At 38.2% G+C, this 19,490-nt stretch overlaps 1 protein-coding gene across 1 annotated transcript; it reads left to right on the top strand.

Moving 5' to 3' along the window:
- Window positions 1-7,239: 7,239 nt before the first annotated feature.
- LOC126061018 (olfactory receptor 151-like) lies at window positions 7,240-8,199 on the top strand. The gene has a single exon (XM_049857407.1). The coding sequence runs from the start codon at window positions 7,240-7,242 to the stop codon at window positions 8,197-8,199; it is 960 nt and encodes a 319-aa protein (XP_049713364.1).
- The last annotated feature ends 11,291 nt before the right edge of the window (window positions 8,200-19,490 follow it).

Below are 19,490 nucleotides of genomic sequence, written 5' to 3'. Positions count from 1 at the left end.
TAAGTAGGTCCTTTTTAGTTTCTTGTAGTAGTACTTTGTAGTTTTCTTTGTATAGGTCTTTTACTTCCTTGGTAAGATTTATTCCTAAGTATTTTATCTTCTTGGGGGCTACTGTGAATAGTATTGTTTTGTGATTTTCTCTTTGATGTTGTTTTTGTTGATGTAGAGGAATCCAAGTGATTTTTGTATGTTTATCTTATAACCTGAGACTCTGCCAAACTCTACTATTAGTTTCAGTAGTTTTCTGGAGGATTCCTTAGGGTTTTCTGTGTATAAGATCATGTCATCTGCAAATAGAGATAATTTTACTTCCTCCTTTCCAGTCCAGATGCCCTTTATTTCTTTGTCTAGCCTAATTGCTCTGGCTAGGACCTCTAGCACAATGTTGAATAAGAGCGGTGATAAAGGACATCCTTGTCTGGTTCCCGTTCTCAAGGGAAATGCTTTCAGGCTCTCTCCATGTAGAGTGATCTTGGCTGTTGGCTTTGTATAGATGCCCTTTATTATGTTGAGGAATTTTCCTTCAATTCCTATTTTGCTGAGAGTTTTTATCATGAATGGGTGTTGAACTTTGTCAAATGCCTTTTCTGCATGAATTGATAAGATCATGTGGTTTTTGTCTTTTGTTTTATTTATATGGTGGATTACATTAATGGTTTTTCTAATATTAAACCAGCCTTGCATAATTGCATACCTGGTATAAATCCCACTTGGTCATGGTGGATTATTTTTTTGATATGTTATTGAATTCTATTGGCTAGAATTTTGTTAAGGATTTTTGCATCAATGTTCATGAGGGATATAGGTTTGTAATTTTCTTTTTTTGTGATGTCTTTACCTAGTTTTGATATCAGGGAGATGGTGGCTTCATAGAATGAGTTAGGTAGTATTCCATCATTTTCTATGCTTTGAAATACCTTTAGTAGTAGTGGTGTTAACTCTTCTCTGAAAGTTTGGTAGAACTCTGCAGTAAAGCTGTCTGGGCCAGGGCTTCTTTTTTTGTTGGGAGTTTTTGATTACCTTTTCAATCCTTTTTTTGTTATGGGTCTATTTAGTTGTTCTACTTCTGATTGTGTTAGTTTAGGTAGGTAGTGTTTTTCTAGGAATTCATCTATTTCTTCTAGGTTTGCAAATTTGTTAGAGTACAATTTTTCGTAACAATCTGATATGATTCTTTTAATTTCAGTTGGGTCTTTTGTGATGTGGCCCATCTCGTTATTCAGGTTCTTTGTTTCCTTTCCTGTATTTCTGTAGTCAGTCTGGCCAATGGTTTTTCAATTTTGTTAATTTTTTCAAAGAACCAGCTTTTGGCTTTGTTAATTCTTTCAATTGTTTTTCTGTTGTCTAATTCATTTAGTTCAGCTCTAATTTTTATTTGTTTTCTTCTGGTGCCTGATGGATTCTTTTGTTGCTCGCTTTCTATTTGTTCAAGTTGTAGGGACAGTTCTCCGATTGTGGCCCTTTCTTCTTTTTGTATGTGTGCATTTATCGATATAAATTGACCTCTGAGCACTGATTTTGCTGTGTCCCGGAGGTTTTGATAGGAAGTGTTTTCATTCTCGTTGCATTCTATGAATTTTTGTATTCCTTCCTTAATGTCTTCTATAACCCAGTCTTTTTTCATCAGGGTATTTTTCCATTTCCATTTATTTGATTTCTTTTCTCTAATTTTTCTGTTATTGTAAATCCAGGATTTCTTATCCAGTCCAACTATTATTTATGTGTGAAAGCAAATTAGTTTTATACTTACAATGTCCCCAATTATACAGTTTTTTAAAAAATGTTAGTCAGGAATACATGAATATAATTCAGAAAAATAATGCCTGACAGGCAGAAGCTATTAGATACAGGAAAAGTATTGATTAAACACAATAAAAAGTAAAATCACCAGCCACATTATCTAAACATATTGCAATGAAATATTTAATTAGAGAATATTTGGAAAAAAAGCAACCTCTAAACAATACTTCACATTAAGGGAAAAGTAAAATCAAAGTTAAAATACAAATAATCAAGAAGTGAGTGAAAAAGGAAACATTATTTTATATCATAATCTAGGTAAGAAGGACAGAACTGCCTCATGGGGTTTCCAAGGAGTGGCTGGTGGATTCAAACTGTCAACCTTTTGATTAGCAGCCAAGCTTTTAACCACTGTGCCAAGCAGTTCCAAGATCAAGTCACAGTCTTAAGTCTTTTTATTACACTAAGCAAAGACTGAATATAAATTAAGCATTCAACTTCAGAAGGGAGGAAATTAATTTCCTTCATGAATATAGATAAAAATACTAAATAAAATATTATACAAAGGAGTATTGAAAAAGTGTATCCAAATAATTTTCTACTCTGATAGACATCAATATGAAATGTGATAAAAATTTCAAATCTGTTCCTTAATCTTAGAAGAGATAGTAATATCAAAAATTCACAATGAACACCATCATAGTGACCTGCAAATAGAAGAGTTGAACACTTTTCTAATGCAAGTGAATGCTAAAGCTGTCCTGAGATGATATTTGACCTGAAACTCATCTTTTGAGTTTTACTGAATTCAAGGCTAAAACATTTGTATAAATAGCCCAAGGAAATCATTGGAACTATTTTTAAGATATTGGGTCCTATGTGCCAGAAACATAACTTAAAAAGAAATATTGTTTTAGAGCTTAAAACCGTTTCAAGACCTGCAGGACAGAAGGTATCCCACCCAGTTTTTATGCCTCTGAGTTTTTCGGAAAAGAGGCCGCCCAATTTTAATGCATTTAGGCTCAAGGTGGGAGCCTTTTGAAATGTGTGAAACACAGGAGCACAGATTTGGAGACTCATTTTTGTTCAGTTTGAGCATTGTCTTAGGTGATGCCTTCCAGATGTGTTAATTTTCTAAATTTTTGACAAGTTTGCCTTTATTTCTGTGAGAGTAGCCCCCTATGTTTCCAAGTTACTATGTTTTCCTGAGAATGTACTTATGGTGAGAATAAGCTATTAGTGGTTTTCATTCAGTCTTAGTGGCCATTTTCTCCTTGACACCATTAATTGTTTCCAGGTGTTACTGGCTCTCTGCTTTTCTAGCTTCTGAATAGTAAATGATGCCTTTGTAATAAAGAATAATGCATTTCAGTGGTACTTTTTAAGAGATTGGAACTCCTATAAATTATTCTTACCCTGCATTCAATGTTAGGGTCTAATCATTGCATCTACCAAAAAAAACAAACCAAACCCAGTGCCGTCGAGTTGATTCCAACTCATGGTGACCCTATAGGATAGAGTAGAACTGCCCCATAGAGTTTCCAAAGAGCACCTGGCGGAATTGAACTGCCGACCCTTTGGTTAGCAGCCATAGCACTTAACCACTATGCCACCAGGGTTTCCAATCATTGCATCTACGTGTAGGGAAACTGTGACTCTTAATATTCCCCCTCCCTTGAGAGTCAATTATTCCTTCCTATGAATTTTTTGAATTTCTCTTTTTGTAAACATATGTTAATAGCTTATCAAAGAGTGATTATATTCTATATGCTCTATGGTTTATGAGAAACATTAGATGAACACAAGTAGAATGAGATTGTTAAATAAAAAAAAAGCACAATAAGTACTATTTTGTGGTTTAAATACTTTCTTATTAACTAGTCACCACTGTGAGCAGTTCCTAGTATTCCAGGGCAGCTGTTTCTGCTTCGTAGTCATTAGCACTGCTTTTGTTATAATAAATACATTGCTGTTGTTGTTAGATATTGTTAAGTGGGTCCCAAGTCATAGTGACCCTATGCACAACAGAATGAAATATGGCCCAATTCTGCACAATGGACAAATTATGATCTAAAACAATAATGAAACTTAAGTATAAGGAAGGGATTTATTTGTACAGCAATTGGTTTGTAGAAGATGACCACTAATACATATAGAAACCAAGTCAGGTAATAAAAGCTGGGTTTCTTTCAAAGCATCACTGACCTTGGAAACGGGGAAAAAGGCGTAACATTTTTTCTCTTAAAAACATGGAAGTCCTTATTTCCTTGAGCATTTTGAGGTTTAATAGGGAAAGTTGTTGGGGAGATTTATATGACAGATATTTTACTGATATCTCAGAGCATGTTCTTTACGTTTCTTAAAGAGTACCCAGTCTTCTCAAGAGGAATAAGTGCCTAATCTTCTCCAGGATTTCATTTTCCTTGAATCCACAATCAACACCCATTGAAGCAGCAGTCAAGAAATCAAATGACATATTGCATTGGGTAAATCTGCTGCAAAAGACCTCTTTAAAGTATTAAAAAGCAAAGATGTCACCTTAAAGACTAAGGTGTGCCTGACCCAAGCCATGGTGTTTTCAATCACCTCATAAGCATTGGAAATGTGGACAATGAATAAGGAAGACCAAAGAAGAATTGACGCCTTTGATTTGTGGCATTGGTGAAGAACGTTGAATATATCATGGACTGCCAGAAGGAATACAAGAATGCTCCTTAGAAGCAGGGATGATGAGACTGCGCCCACATATATTGGACGTGTTATCAGGAGGGACCAGTCCCTGGAGAAGGACATCATGTTTGATAGAGGGTCAGTGAAAAAGGGGAAGATTGTCAATGAGATGAATTAACACAGTGGCTGCAACAACAAGCTCAAGAGTAACGATTGTGAAGATGGCACAAGACTGGGTAGCATTTCATTCTGTTGCACATAGGATCGCTTTGAGTCAGAACTGACTCGACAGCACCTGACAACAACAACAATCTTCTCCAAGAAAATAAAGCATCTAGAAGTGAGTTTGTCTTGGAGTCCCAAGGCCAGAGTGTGCAAGCATTAAACTAGCTCTAAGAGACTATTCAAATATTTCAAATGCTTACTTCTGTTTTTGGAGAAACAAACAGGTGCTTATAAACTTGAGGAATACATGTTTTTATATCCCTCTGTATAACTGCATCAAAAGAATTAAGGAAGTTATGTAGAAGGGAAGTGGATGTTTCTCATTAGGTCATCATTGATACTGCAAGAATCTTTACTCAACATTCCAGAAGAGTAAATATTAATTGATCTTAATTATAGTACAAAAAATAAAAATAAAACCCCAAACCCATTGCCATCCAGTAGACTCTGACTCATAGTGAAGTTATGGGACAGAGTAGAATGTCCCATAGATTTTCCAAGGAGCACCTGGTGGATTCAAACTACCAACCTTTTGGTTAGCAGCCATAACTCTTAACCATTATGCCACCAGGGTTTTCTGATGACAGCACCAAAAAAAAAAAAAAAAAAAAATCCCGTCAAGTTGATTCTGACTCATAGCGACCCTATAGGACAAAATAGAAATGACCCATAGGGTTTCCAGTACAAGGAGTTAAAAAACTAAAATGAGAGTTACTATGCTCTCCTTTTCGAGTACTCACAGAGATGAAGGCTGGGGCCTCTACTCTCAAGCGAGAATACCTCACCAAAATGCTACCCTTCTGTTTATGATAATTCTACAATCATCTAAGATGGAAGCCATTCCTCACTGCTGAATGAAGTTTTCTCTTTCCAAGATATAAGAGCAAATCTTCAATTCTAAACGTTGAAAATGGCAATATTCTGGGAGTACCATTATTCTGGGTGCAAATATAACTCATTAATTGCTTTATTTCTCCCCAGGGGAATTTCACTTCTGAGAAGCTCCCTTGGACTTGTGGTCCTGGGAGAATACTATACTCTTGCATCTCCTTGGAGTTCAAAGACCTGCAAACAACAAGTCAAAGTATTCCCTTGCTTATAAAAGACTTCTGAGGAACTGGAGATGGAAGAGAATCTTATTACTGCCCACTCGAAGTAGAATCAGAAAGTTTTTAAATCTTAGAGCTGTAACAGAAATTAGAGATTTGCCTTCCAGCTCCTTCATTTTATAGAAGAGAAAAGGTGAATGGCTTCCCAAATGTCACACAATGAATTAGTGGCACCGCTGGAGCGGGAACACAGCTTTAGAAGTTATAACAGAGGCTGTATTTGCTCTTCATTGTCAGTAGTTGTGGTTTGATTTCTTGAGGTTAAGTGTTAATAACATCACACCCTAACCACAGTCAGCAAGATTATGGACAGATAATGTTTTCCCATGAAACTATGTGAATTTATCTCACACTACAGGAGTGAACACTTGAATTTAGTAAGGGCAACGGCTCTTCTACTCCTGGCAGCATTCAAGTAAGTACACAAATTCTGAGTACACATTTACAAAACGATTTATAGTGAAATGGAAATACTTAAAAGAATAACAAACCAGTATTCTAGGGCCAGGTAATAGCCAATTAATGTAGCTATTACTTAAGCCAACACAACTGAAGCTGGAGGAGAAGAGTTTTTTGGTGCCTGAGGTATGTGCAGTGGATGGAGATATAGGAAGTTATATCTTCTTCCCTTCCTTCAAATTTTAGTGCTTTCCTAAAATGCACTTACGAGAGCATCATGGCTCGTACACTTCCTTTTGAGACTTAAGAATTTTGACTATAAAAATTTCATACCCACACCAGTTTCTCCTTAAGGAGTGCTCTGTATCTCATGGGCAACAAAAACCCACTGTACACAAAAGGCCTAACACTAAACCGGAAATTACTTTCTTAAGGCTTAATAAAACCTTGAGTTCCCAGCACCGAGAGCTCCAGCACTGTAAGACATAGCCCCGGTTCAATCCATAATTACTGCATTCCTCTTTGTTGCAGACACATATAAAATCTTCAGAGAGTTACGCAATTACTGGCATCTTTGTCCTATTGAGAAATTACCCTATACATTTAAAGATCACACTGTCATTATCTTTGTTTCTCTACAGCTTATTAGGGTCTTTGACTAAAAGTAACACAATCCTGACAGGAAATATGCAATTTACCATCTTATTATTGACCACCTTTAAACTCTTTCAAGGATTCCTGGTGGTGCAATAGTTAGGCACTCAACTGCTAACTGAAAGGTTAGTGGCTTGAAGCCACCCAGTGGCTCCGCAGTAGAAAGAACTGGTGATTTGGTCCAGTAAAGATTACAGCCTTGTAAACCCCGTGGGGCAGTTCTACTCTGTCCTATATGGTCACTATGAGTCGACATCGATTTGAAGGCACACAACAAAGAAGACAAACTCTTTGGATTTGATGATCAGATTTTATGTTTGTGTGTGTGTGTGTGTGTGTGTCACAAGACTAATAGAATTATTACTAATCATGGACAAATAACTTTCTTACTTTATGGGATTTTTCTTTTTCCTAGTTTCACATACCCTCTTTCCTGAAGGAAATGGCCAAGCAAAATGATTCCACAGTGACTGAATTTGTCCTCGAGGGATTGACAGACAAACCAGAACTGCAGCTGCCCCTCTTCCTCCTGTTCCTAGGGATCTATGGGGCCACTGTAGTGGGAAACGCAGGAATGATCCTCCTCATCACTTTCAGTTCCAAGCTCCAATCTCCCATGTACTTTTTTCTCAGTAATTTGTCATCCATTGATCTTTTTTATTCCTCAGTTGTTACGCCCAAACTCCTGGGAAACTTTGAATCAGAACAAAGCATCATTTCTTATGCTGGATGTATGACTCAGCTTTTTTTCTTTTGTGTTTTTGCTATTGCTGACAGCTACATGCTGACTATCATGGCTTATGATAGATATGTAGCTATATGTAACCCACTGCTTTACAATGTCACCATGTCCCAAAAGGTCTGCAATGGGCTAGTGACTGGGGTCTATATCATAGCATCTTCAGGATCTATGGCCCACACTATCGTTATGACCAGGCTCTCTTTCCGTGAGGACAATATCATCCACCATTATTTCTGTGACATAATTCCCCTCCTAAAGCTTTCATGCTCCAGAGCTTATATCAATGAACTTCTGGTGATAATTGTAGGTGGATTCAATGCGTTAGCAACAACTGTGCCCATCATCATCTCTTATGCCTTTATACTCTCCAACATCCTTCGAATACCTTCAGCTGAGGGCAGGTCCAAAGCCTTTGGTACCTGTGGCTCTCATCTTACAGCTGTTGGGGTTTTTTATGGATCCATCATATTCATGTATTTTAAGCCAGCATCCAACAACATGGCTCAGGAGAAGGTGGCCTCTGTGTTCTACACCACAGTAATTCCTATGCTGAATCCTTTGATCTACAGCCTTAGGAATAAGGATGTAAAAAATGTGCTGAGCAAAGTCATGGTTATGAGGTACGGACCACTCCAGGTTAGTAGTCAGAACCACTATTGATCATTGTAATAGTACGCTTCTTTCTTTTTCTTAAAACTAGCTTGTATTTCTGTTTTTTAAAATTAACATCCCATTATCAATCCTTTCGCTAAAGCTTTCAGATATTACCATTTTATTGCGATCTGTTTACATACACAAACAGGGGTACACACACACCTCTAAACCTGAGAAAACTACCCATGATATTATGATTCAGTAGGCCCTTGATGAGGCTCAGGCATGGTTATTTTGAAAAATTCTTCTCAGGTGAATCTGCATGGTACCATATCATTTCCAATTGGGAAAATCTTGGATAGAATATTGTTTTCCTTTGGTTGTGGTAAATTAGCAGTCCTTCCCTTCTGTCTTTCATAACTAGATAGACAACACTAAGGGTAAGTAGGATCAGGCTTGACTGTGACAGAAAGTAATAATCTTAAGTCTTTATCATGAACTTAATTCAAAAAATAATGTAATGGTTTCGGGGGCAACTAGGCCAATTGTCATAATAACATCTATTAAGAAAACATTCTACATCCCACTTCAGTGGGTGGCCTCTAGGGTCTTAAATGCTAGCAGGTGGCCATCTAAGATGCATCAATTGGGCTCAACCCACCTGGAGCAAAGGAGAATGAAGAACACCAAAGACATGGTAAATATGAGCCCAAGAGACAGAAAAGGCCACATAAATCAGAGACTACATCAACCTGAGACCAGAAGAACTAGATAGTGCCTGGCTACAACTGATGACTGCCCTGACAGGGAACAAAATACAGAGTCCCTGATGGGGCAGGAGAGTACTGGGATGCAGGCCTCAAATTCTGATAAAAAGACCAGACTTAATGATCTGACTGAGACTAGAAGGACCCCAGAGGTCATGGTGTCCACACTTTCTGTTAGCCCAAGACTGGAACCATTCCCAAAGCCAACTCTTCAGACAGGGATTGGACTGGACTATAAGCTAGAAAATGATACTGGGGAGGAGTGAGCTTTTTGGCTTAAGTAGACACATGAGGCTATGTGGGCAGCTCCAGTCTAAAGGGGAGATAAGAAGGCAGAGGGGGTTAGAAGCCGGCTGAGTGGACACGGGAATACACGGTGGAGAGAAGGAGTGTGCTGTCTCATTAGGGAGAGTGCAACTAGGAACGTAGAGCAAGGTGTATGAGACACTGACTTGATTTGTAAACTTTCCACAGTAAAAATCAAGAAAAAAATGCTAACAGCAACTAGGCTAAAAAAAAAAAAAAAAAAATCCCAGGAAAGCAAACATTTGTAAACTGTTTGGGAATGATAATAATAATGATAATGAAAGTAAGTGCCAATTTTTTGAACACTAGGTGCTGTGCTTCACCTGCATTATCTCATTTAATCTTCAGAACAACCCTGCACAGTAGTTACAATCATCAGTCCTCTTCTAAAAATAAAAAGCTGAGGCTTACGGAGGCAGCATGAAGCTTAGAGTCTGACCTAAGACTTTCAGCCTAACTTTGCTTAGAGTCACACTGCTAGTAAGTGGGGGAATCTGGGAGTCAATCTTAGGTCTATGTGGCTCCAGAGCCCACTCGTAACCAATACAACTACGAGCCTCTAGTAGTATCAGATTTATCACAAAAAGAAAGATCATTCCTAAAGTTTTCCAGGACATTTCTCTCCCATTCTCCCTTCCCCACCCAAAAAATAGCAGTGCTGGCCCACATTTCTTAGTCTCATAAGCATTATTTGACTTCCTAGCTCTTTCATTAGGGACATATAGGTTTCACATTTACCACTTGAAAAGCCAAATGAAGCCCCCTAAATGTCATTTTAAAAAGGCCATCTCTCAATGATTTCTTTAAAATAGCAGAAGGTATGCAAAATGCCAGGTGCCTGAGAGGTAGAATAAAGTGTCATGATGTACCACTAACTGCTTCATTCTCATTTCTGGACCCTAAATGACTGGATTTGTCTTTAAAATCCCAAATACACACACATACAGAGATATATATATATATATATAAAATATACACACACACATATATGTATACACATATGTATACTTAAAATTGAAGTCTGTAGTCATAAAGTCACACGTTACAATAGTTTTTGTAAAAGGACCAAAAGTATGCCATACACTTCTAATCAAATTTTAGCTCATTCAAAGAATGACTATCAGCCTCTGTCTTGAGGCCCCTACTCTGAACTTCCCCAGCTATATATACGCTGATGAACTCCACCTATAGGCCCCAGCCCATCCTGACTCTGTCTTGGAACGGCTCAAAGTACATCAATAATCTCAGCATCAGAAGGTGAGGGAGGAGAAAGGAACTGTGAGTTACTGGGTACACGCTGTAATGTAAGTGCTTCACAGATGTAGTTAAATCTTTATACCAACCATCAATATAAGTGTCATTATCCCCATTTTGCAGATGGGGAAAACCGAAACCCAGATGGGAAAGACTGAAAGTACTTGACTAGGGTGGCATGGTCTCACGGTAGGATATCAGTTAAAAAATAAAACAAACAAACATAGCAGAACCTAGGTGCTGGTCTATTACCAGGCTGAATAGCGTATAATATAGTTTTGACTCTTTCCTTTCACATTTTAAAGAAAGAATAAAAAATAAAATCAAGGTTAAAAAAAATAATAATGTAAGCCGAACCCCATCGTGGCTATGATGAAGGTACCAGGCAGTGCTGTTGGGCATGTTGCCACAGACAGGATGATGCCAGTCCCAACAGGGGTATTCCCACACATTGAGCTACCATTGCAGATCTTCAACAGGTGACCTAGGGGGACACAGCTTCTCTGCAGCTGGAGGTGCAGACATGGGGACTCGGTGGGCACCATGTACAAGGTCATGTACACCAACCTGCACATCAGCAATGGCAATGGCTCTGTGCTCCCTGACAGAACGGTCAGCAAGGCCCTGGGCCATCCCTCTGGTGTTGGTGGCATACAGGTGGACTGTGACACGCAGTGCCAGGTGCTACCTGTGAGCAGCATTTGCCCATCTCTGAAGGTCACAGTGGACAGCAATTGATGGTGGAGCAAGTGTAATGCAGTTTGTGCAGGTTGCCTGTGGTTCTCTCTGGAATCATCAATAGCTCAACATACAGTAAATATACAGGGCACAAACTCAACAGGCTATGATGGGATTCTTGTCCTTGGAAGGGCTGGAGAGGCCCCACCCAAGTTATTAAAAAAAAAAAAAAAGGTTAACTACCATTTATTTCCCTGACTGTTTTTTTTAAGTGTCTGATGTCTCAAGGAAGGTATCAGAGAGAGCCCTCTACAAAGCTCTGCCTCTCTTGCTCCCCAGCATGATGTACTGGACCACATATTCTTAGCATGGCATACTTAGATTCAAGACACATCCCTGAGGGGGGTCCAAAGTTTGAACTCAAGTGTCTGTGAACTCAACAGGAGAAATCATATTATTTTCACGGGAATAGAGCTGTTTGGGGCTGTCTCAGCCACATGGAGAAAGCCTGTACTGAAGACAATGGCAAGCTCTGTCACCAACCATCAACGAAGGGCATGCTGCAAAAGTCAGAGGCCTCCATACAGACAGTTAAAGAACTGTCAACTGCTGCAACCACAGAGCAGACCACGCTAAAAACCAGACCCAAGATCCGATGGTTAGGGTAGTCAACTCACAAAGACAGTAAATTCATAGTCATTGTGTAGCTCTTATGCCTCATTCAGGCCCCAGAAGGAAAGAGAGGACCCCACAATCTGGGGGATAGAGTGGGTGCACTTGACAATCTTGAGCCTGTCAACAAATAAGAATGTGTGTGTACTGTGTTAAAAATCAAAGCAAAGATATTTATTGAAGTCTCAAGCAGTTCAAATCTAGGACACGTCTGATCTCACAAAATGGGAGAGTTACAGAGGCATTTTTATGAGGTAAAATACAACATTTTAACTGGAAGTTGAAAAATTAAAATATAGCCAGTCACCAACTCAACTAATAGGTGACAGGATAAAGTGGACTTGTGGTCCTGAACGGATTTGAGTAGCGCAAGGAGTGGGCTTCCTACCATGGTGGGCTTGAATACACCATGGACTGCCAGAAGAACGAACAAACCCACCTTAGAAGAAATACAACCAGAATGTACCTTAGAAGAGAAAATGGTGAGCCTTCTACTTGCTTGCTTTGTTCACATCATCAGGAAAGACTCAGTAACTAAAAAAAGAACGTGATGGTTGGTAGAGTCAGTGAAAAGAACTGACATAATGATGAATTGACAAAATAGCCTAACAATGGACTCAAACATAGCAACCATCATGATGATGGCACAGGACTGGGAAAAGTTTCATTCTGTCATATACAAGGTCCCCAGAATCAGTGCCGAATGGAAGGCAACCAACAAAAACAATTGTAACAAATGAACTACCGTAATGTAAGATGTTAATAGGGGAAACTGGTTATGATAAGAAATATGGAACTCTATTATCTTTGCAATTTTTCTGAAAATCTAAAATTTTTAAAAATAAACTTTATTACAAATAAATAAATAAATACTTGGCTAATTTGAGGCTCCCTTTTTTTTTTTGATGTGTTGCTATGCGTCAGATCAACTTTATGCCAACGGGTTTTGGTTTGATAGGTCTTGCTTGGAGTCTTTTATGCCATATATCTTTCTGTTATTCTCCAAGACCCACTTGTTTTCAGAACAGATCAAATACATGAATTGAATAAAAGTGTGTTGGTAAGGAGCACCCCCGTGTCCTTCTATCCCTTAAAAAAAAAAAAAAAAGACAGTGGCACTAATCTCTGCAATCCTGTCAGGAATGTGGTATTTTTTTTTTGTATGCTGTATTCCTAGGTAGAAGCAGTTCTAGTGGAGTCCACCTGGTCTTTCCTACCATAATAGTTCTCACTTTCCAGGTCAGGGAACCAACACTGGAGTTCTGCCAGTTGCTGAGCGTGTATACTCCAATTTAGCATTTTGGAATTAGAAAAACAGCCACAGAATGGGTTTAGAGAACCACTAAAGCCACCGTAAAACGGACTTGAGCTAAAACTCCATTGATCACTTGACCATTACAAGCCCCTCCTCTGACTGATGGACCACAGTGGATGTTTTGGGTGTCTCAGAATTGTTGCCAGTTCTGACACAGTGTCCAATAATTCCTAAAAAGTCTAACTGTTTCACTTTCGCCAATACACAGTCACCCTAATGCAAGGTAGCAGGTCTCTTTTAGAGGGTTGGGAGAAAAAATACAGTTTATATTTTTGGCAATATAGTAGGGTCCTACTCAAAGAGATCCAGTCTTCCCTTATTTAAGGGGTTGTTGGCCCTAAAATGGCTCAAATCTGGGAATTGATTGAGGGATCATGACTTTCTATTTTGGTAATTCGAATTAGACTTATGTTCACCTGACCTAGAACTCTTCTATTTATACAGATTAAGTAAGGATTTAGTAGACTTTATCATTTCTAAGGACATCACAATCAACCATCCAACACTACATGTCTCTAGAAGTCACATTATTCTGATTACTGCTTTGACTCTGCTGTTCATTATGGTAGCTGCACCCACCTTGTCTTTGGTGACTATGTGCTGATGTTTGGTCCCTGTCCCTTGAAATTCGATTATTTCCACTACATTTAAATTTCTAATTCAGTGGCAACAGTTCCCACTGTAATATCTGACCTACAGGGAAGAGTGACCACAGAGTTCTTCAAGGATGCTGGGACTACCCTTCAAACATTATTTTTTACAGTTTGTGGTAAAGCAGGTCTTATATGGTAAATCCACTCTAACCTTCCGATATTCTTAAGCATTTAAATTGTTTCTTCTATAATAAAACAAGGCTGTTCTGGAACTTCAACTTCTTTTAGTGTAGGCCATTTGGTCCATATTTCAGCTAATCAATCAAACAAACAAACTCTTAGAGCCTTTTTCTAATCCCTCGAAGTGAAACATTAAGTCCAGAATCTCTGCTTAAAGGCCTATCTCAATAAAATTGTCCTGATTCAACTTTAAGTTACTTCACTATTATACCGCACCCTTAATGTCCATTCTCACATATATCTCCAGAATTTCTTTACCACTCAATTACAAAAATCATACAGTTGTTTTAGAATGTAGTGCACCTTGGTATAGGTCACATTTGTACATCACCTTTTGAATCTAGTTTTAGGTCTAGAAGCAAAAAAAAAAAAAAACGTGGTGGGAGTGGAACCTGAAGAGAACCAACAGTGTCTTGCAAGGAGATACCTCAGGGGAGACCATTACAAGTTCCTCAGGTAAAACACAATTACTCTTGTTAAATGAGGATGAAAGTGTTGCTTCTATTAGCAAATAAGACTAAAAAAAGAGTTAATAAAATAATGTACAAAAATTTCCCTATTTTTAGTCTTTGTAATTAAAAAAAAAAGCGTTGGGGCTATTTTGTCTTTGAAGGTGGGGTAAGATTGCCCTTTGAAGCCATCTCAGGCATTCATTTTTCTGTGGCACAATTTCTGACTAACTTCCATCCTCAACAGAAATTGACTAATATTTCCATCTCTGATGGGTTCAATTTTGGTGAATTGTATTTTCCTGAAAAAGTATCCTTTTAACCAAATTTTAGGATTGATTTGCATAAAGATTTCTGAAACATTTCTATGGTTTTCTCTCATTTCTTCTGTTTCAATGGTTCATTTCTGTTTCTCATTTCTGTCTTTCATATTTATGTATTCTCTTTTAACCTGAATAAATTAGCGATAGATTTGTCTATTTTGTTATTTTTTTTAAAAAACTTATAACTTTATTATGTCTACTCTTTTCTACTTTGTAAAATTTTTACATATCAAATGCAGATTTATAGCTACGCATAAGTGGATATGAATTTGTGTGCTATTTTTATTTTTGTACTTATCTTTTTCTTTGTTTCTTGTCTCCTGCTCCCCATCTGCAGAAACTTAATTAACTTTTCTCAGATAAGTTTAGATGTACCGCCATAATTCTACACACATGCACACACAATGAATTGTGTCATTGGTCGCCTAGCTGTTCAGATAATATTATTACACACAAAGTTTTTTTTTTTTTTTTTTTTTATAATAATTTTTATTAAGCTTCAAGTGAACGTTTACAAATCCAATCAGTCTGTCACATATAAGTTTACATACATCTCACTCCCTACTCCCACTTACTCTCCCCGTCTTGAGTCAGCCCTTTCAGTCTCTCCTTTCTTGACAATTTTGCCGGCTTCCCTCTCTCTCTATCCTCCCACCCCCCTCCAGACAAGAGTTGCCAACACAGTCTCAAGTGTACACCTGATATAATTAGCTCACTCTTCATCAGCGTCTCTCTCCCACCCGCTGACCAGTCCCTTTCATGTCTGATGAGTTGTCTTCAGGGATGGTTCCTGTCCTGTGTCAACAGAAGGTCTGGAGAGCATGACCGCCGGGATTCCTCCAGTCTCAGTCAGACCATTAAGTTTGGTCTTTTTATGAGAATTTGGGGTCTGCATCCCACTGCTCTCCTGCTCCCTCAGGGGTCCTCTGCTGAGCTCCCTGTCAGGGCAGTCATCGATTGTGGCCGGGCACCAACTAGTTCTTCTGGTCTCAGGATGATGTAGGTCTCTGGTTCATGTGGCCCTTTCTGTCTCTTGGGCTCTTAGTTGTCATGTGGGCTTGGTGTTCTTCATTTTCCTTTGCTCCAGGTGGGTTGAGACCAATTGCTGCATCTTAGATGGCTGCTTGTTAGCATTTAAGACCCCAGACGCCCCATTTCAAAGTGGGATGCAGAATGATTTCATAGTAGAATTATTTTGCCAATTGACTTAGAAGTCCCCGCAAACCATGTTCCCCAGACCCCCGCGCTTGCTCCGCTGAGCTTTGAAGCATTCATTTTATCCCGGAAACTTCTTTGCTTTTGGTCCAATCCAATTGAGCTGACCTTCCATGTATTGAGTGTTGTCTTTCCCTTCACCTAAAGCAGTTCTTATCTACTGATCAATAAAAAACCCTCTCCCACCCTCCCTCCCTCCCCCCCTCGTAACCACAAAAGTATGTGTTCTCAGGTTTACTATTTCTCAAGATCTTATAATAGTGGTCTTATACAATATTTGTCCTTTTGCCTCTGACTCATTTCGCTCAGCATAATGCCTTCCAGGTTTCTCCATGTTGTGAAATGTTTCAGAGATTCGTCACTGTTCTTTATCGATGCGTAGTATTCCATTGTGTGAATATACCACAATTTATTTACCCATTCATCCGTTGATGGACACCTTGGTTGCTTCCAACTTTTTGCTATTGTAAACAGAGCTGCAATAAACATGGGTGTGCATATATCTGTTTGTATGAAGGCTCTTGTATCTCTAGGGTATATTCCGAGGAGTGGGATTTCTGGGTTGTATGGTAGTTCTATTTCTAACTGTTTAAGATAACGCCAGATAGATTTCCAAAGTGGTTGTACCATTTTACATTCCCACCAGCAGTGTATGAGAGTTCCAATCTCTCCGCAGCCTCTCCAACATTTATTATTTTGTGTTTTTTGGATTAATGCCAGCCTTGCTGGTGTGAGATGAAATCTCATCGTAGTTTTAATTTGCATTTCTCTAATGGCTAATGATCGAGAGCATTTTCTCATGTATCTGTTGGCTGCCTGAATATCTTCTTTAGAGAAATGTGTGTTCATATCCTTTGCCCACTTCTTGATTGGGTTGTTTGTCTTTTTGTGGTTGAGTTTTGACAGAATCATGTTGATTTTAGAGATCAGGCGCTGGTCGGAGATGTCATAGCTGAAAATTCTTTCCCAATCTGTAGGTGGTCTTTTTACTCTTTTGGTGAAGTCTTTAGATGAGCATAGGTGTTTGATTTTTAGGAGCTCCCAGTTATCGGGTTTCTCTTCATCATTTTTGGTAATGTTTTGTATTCTGTTTATACCTTGTATTAGGGCTCCTAGGGTTGTCCCAATTTTTTCTTCCATGATCTTTATCGTTTTAGTCTTTATGTTTAGGTCTTTGATCCACTTGGAGTTAGTTTTTGTGCATGGTGTGAGGTATGGGTCCTGTTTCATTTTTTTGCAAATGGATATCCAGTTATGCCAGCACCATTTGTTAAAAAGGCTGTCTTTTCCCCAGTTAATTGACACTGGTCCTTTGTCAAATATCAGCTGCTCATACGTGGATGGATCTATGTCTGGGTTCTCAATTCTGTTCCATTGGTCTATGTGTCTGTTGTTGTACCAATACCAGGCTGTTTTGACTACTGTGGCTGTATAATAGGTTCTGAAGTCAGGTAAGGTGAGGCCTCCCACTTTCTTCTTCTTTTTCAGTAGTGCTTTGCTTATCCGGGGCTTCTTTCCCTTCCATATGAAATTGGTGATTTGTTTCTCTATCCCCTTAAAATATGACATTGGAATTTGGATCGGAAGTGTGTTAAATGTATAGATGGCTTTTGGTAGAATAGACATTTTTACTATGTTAAGTCTTCCTATCCATGAGCAAGGTATGTTTTTCCACTTAAGTATGTCCTTTTGAATTTCTTGTAGTAGAGCTTTGTAGTTTTCTTTGTATAGGTCTTTTACATCCTTGGTAAGATTTATTCCTAGGTATCTTATCTTCTTGGGGGCTACTGTGAATGGTATTGATTTGGTTATTTCCTCTTCGGTGTTCTTTTTGTTGATGTAGAGGAATCCAAGTGATTTTTGTATGTTTATTTTAAAACCTGAGACTCTGCCAAACTCTTCTATTAGTTTCAGTAGTTTTCTGGAGGATTCCTTAGGGTTTTCTGTGTATATAATCATGTCATCTGCAAATAGTGATAACTTTACTTCTTCCTTGCCAATCCGGATACCTTTTATTTCTTTGTCTAGCCTGATTGCCCTGGCTAAGACTTCCAACACGATGTTGAATAAGAGCGGTGATAAAGGGCATCCTTGTCTGGTTCCCGTTCTCAAGGGAAATGCTTTCAGGTTCTCTCCATTTAGAGTGATATTGGCTGTTGGCTTTGCATAGATGCCCTTTATTATGTTGAGGAATTTTCCTTCAATTCCTATTTTGGTAAGAGTTTTTATCATGAATGGGTGTTGGACTTTGTCAAATGCCTTTTCTGCATCAATTGATAAGATCATGTGGTTTTTGTCTTTTGTTTTATTTATGTGATGGATTACATTAATGGTTTTTCTGATATTAAACCAGCCTTGCATACCTGGTATAAATCCCACTTGATCAGGGTGAATTATTTTTTTGATGTGTCGTTGGATTCTATTGGCTAGAATTTTGTTGAGGATTTTTGCATCAATGTTCATGAGGGATATAGGTCTATAATTTTCTTTTTTTGTAATGTCTTTACCTGGTTTTGGTATCAGGGAGATGGTGGCTTCATAGAATGAGTTGGGTAGTATTCCGTCATTTTCTATGCTTTGGAATACCTTTAGTAGTAGTGGTGTTAACTCTTCTCTGAAAATTTGGTAGAACTCTGCAGTGAAGCCGTCCGGGCCAGGACTTTTTTTTGTTGGGAGTTTTTTGATTACCGTTTCAATCTCTTTTTTTGTTATGGGTCTATTTAGTTGTTCTACTTCTGAATGTGTTAGTTTAGGTAGGTAGTGTTTTTCCAGGAATTCATCCATTTCTTCTAGGTTTTCAAATTTGTTAGAGTACAATTTTTCATAATAATCTGAAATGATTCTTTTAATTTCATTTGGTTCTGTTGTGATGTGGTCCTTCTCATTTCTTATTCGGGTTATTTGTTTCCTTTCCTGTATTTCTTTAGTCAGTCTAGCCAATGGTTTATCAATTTTGTTAATTTTTTCAAAGAACCAGCTTTTGGCTTTGTTAATTCTTTCGATTGTTTTTCTGTTCTCTAATTCATTTAGTTCAGCTCTAATTTTTATTATTTGTTTTCTTCTGGTGCCTGATGGATTCTTTTGTTGCTCACTTTCTATTTGTTCAAGTTGTAGGGACAGTTCTCTGATTTTGGCTCTTTCTTCTTTTTGTATGTGTGCATTTATTGATATAAATTGACCTCTGAGCACTGCTTTTGCTGTGTCCCAGAGGTTTTGATAGGAAGTATTTTCATTCTCGTTGCTTTCTATGAATTTCCTTATTCCCTCCTTGATGTCTTCTATAACCCAGTCTTTTTTCAGGAGGGTATTGTTCATTTTCCAAGTATTTGATTTCTTTTCCCTCGTTTTTCTGTTATTGATCTCTAGTTTTATTGCCTTGTGGTCTGAGAAGATGCTTTGTAATATTTCGATGTTTTGGACTCTGCAAAGGTTTGTTTTATGACTTAATATGTGGTCTATTCTAGAGAATGTTCCATGTGCGCTAGAAAAAAAAGTATATTTTGCAGCAGTTGGGTGGAGAGTTCTGTATAAGTCAATGAGGTCAA

The sequence above is a fragment of the Elephas maximus genome, chromosome 17 (assembly GCF_024166365.1).
Source record: "Elephas maximus indicus isolate mEleMax1 chromosome 17, mEleMax1 primary haplotype, whole genome shotgun sequence".
NCBI lineage: Eukaryota > Metazoa > Chordata > Mammalia > Proboscidea > Elephantidae > Elephas > Elephas maximus.
Note: the sequence above shows the minus strand (reverse complement) of the source record. Positions and strands in the feature narration are given on the sequence as shown.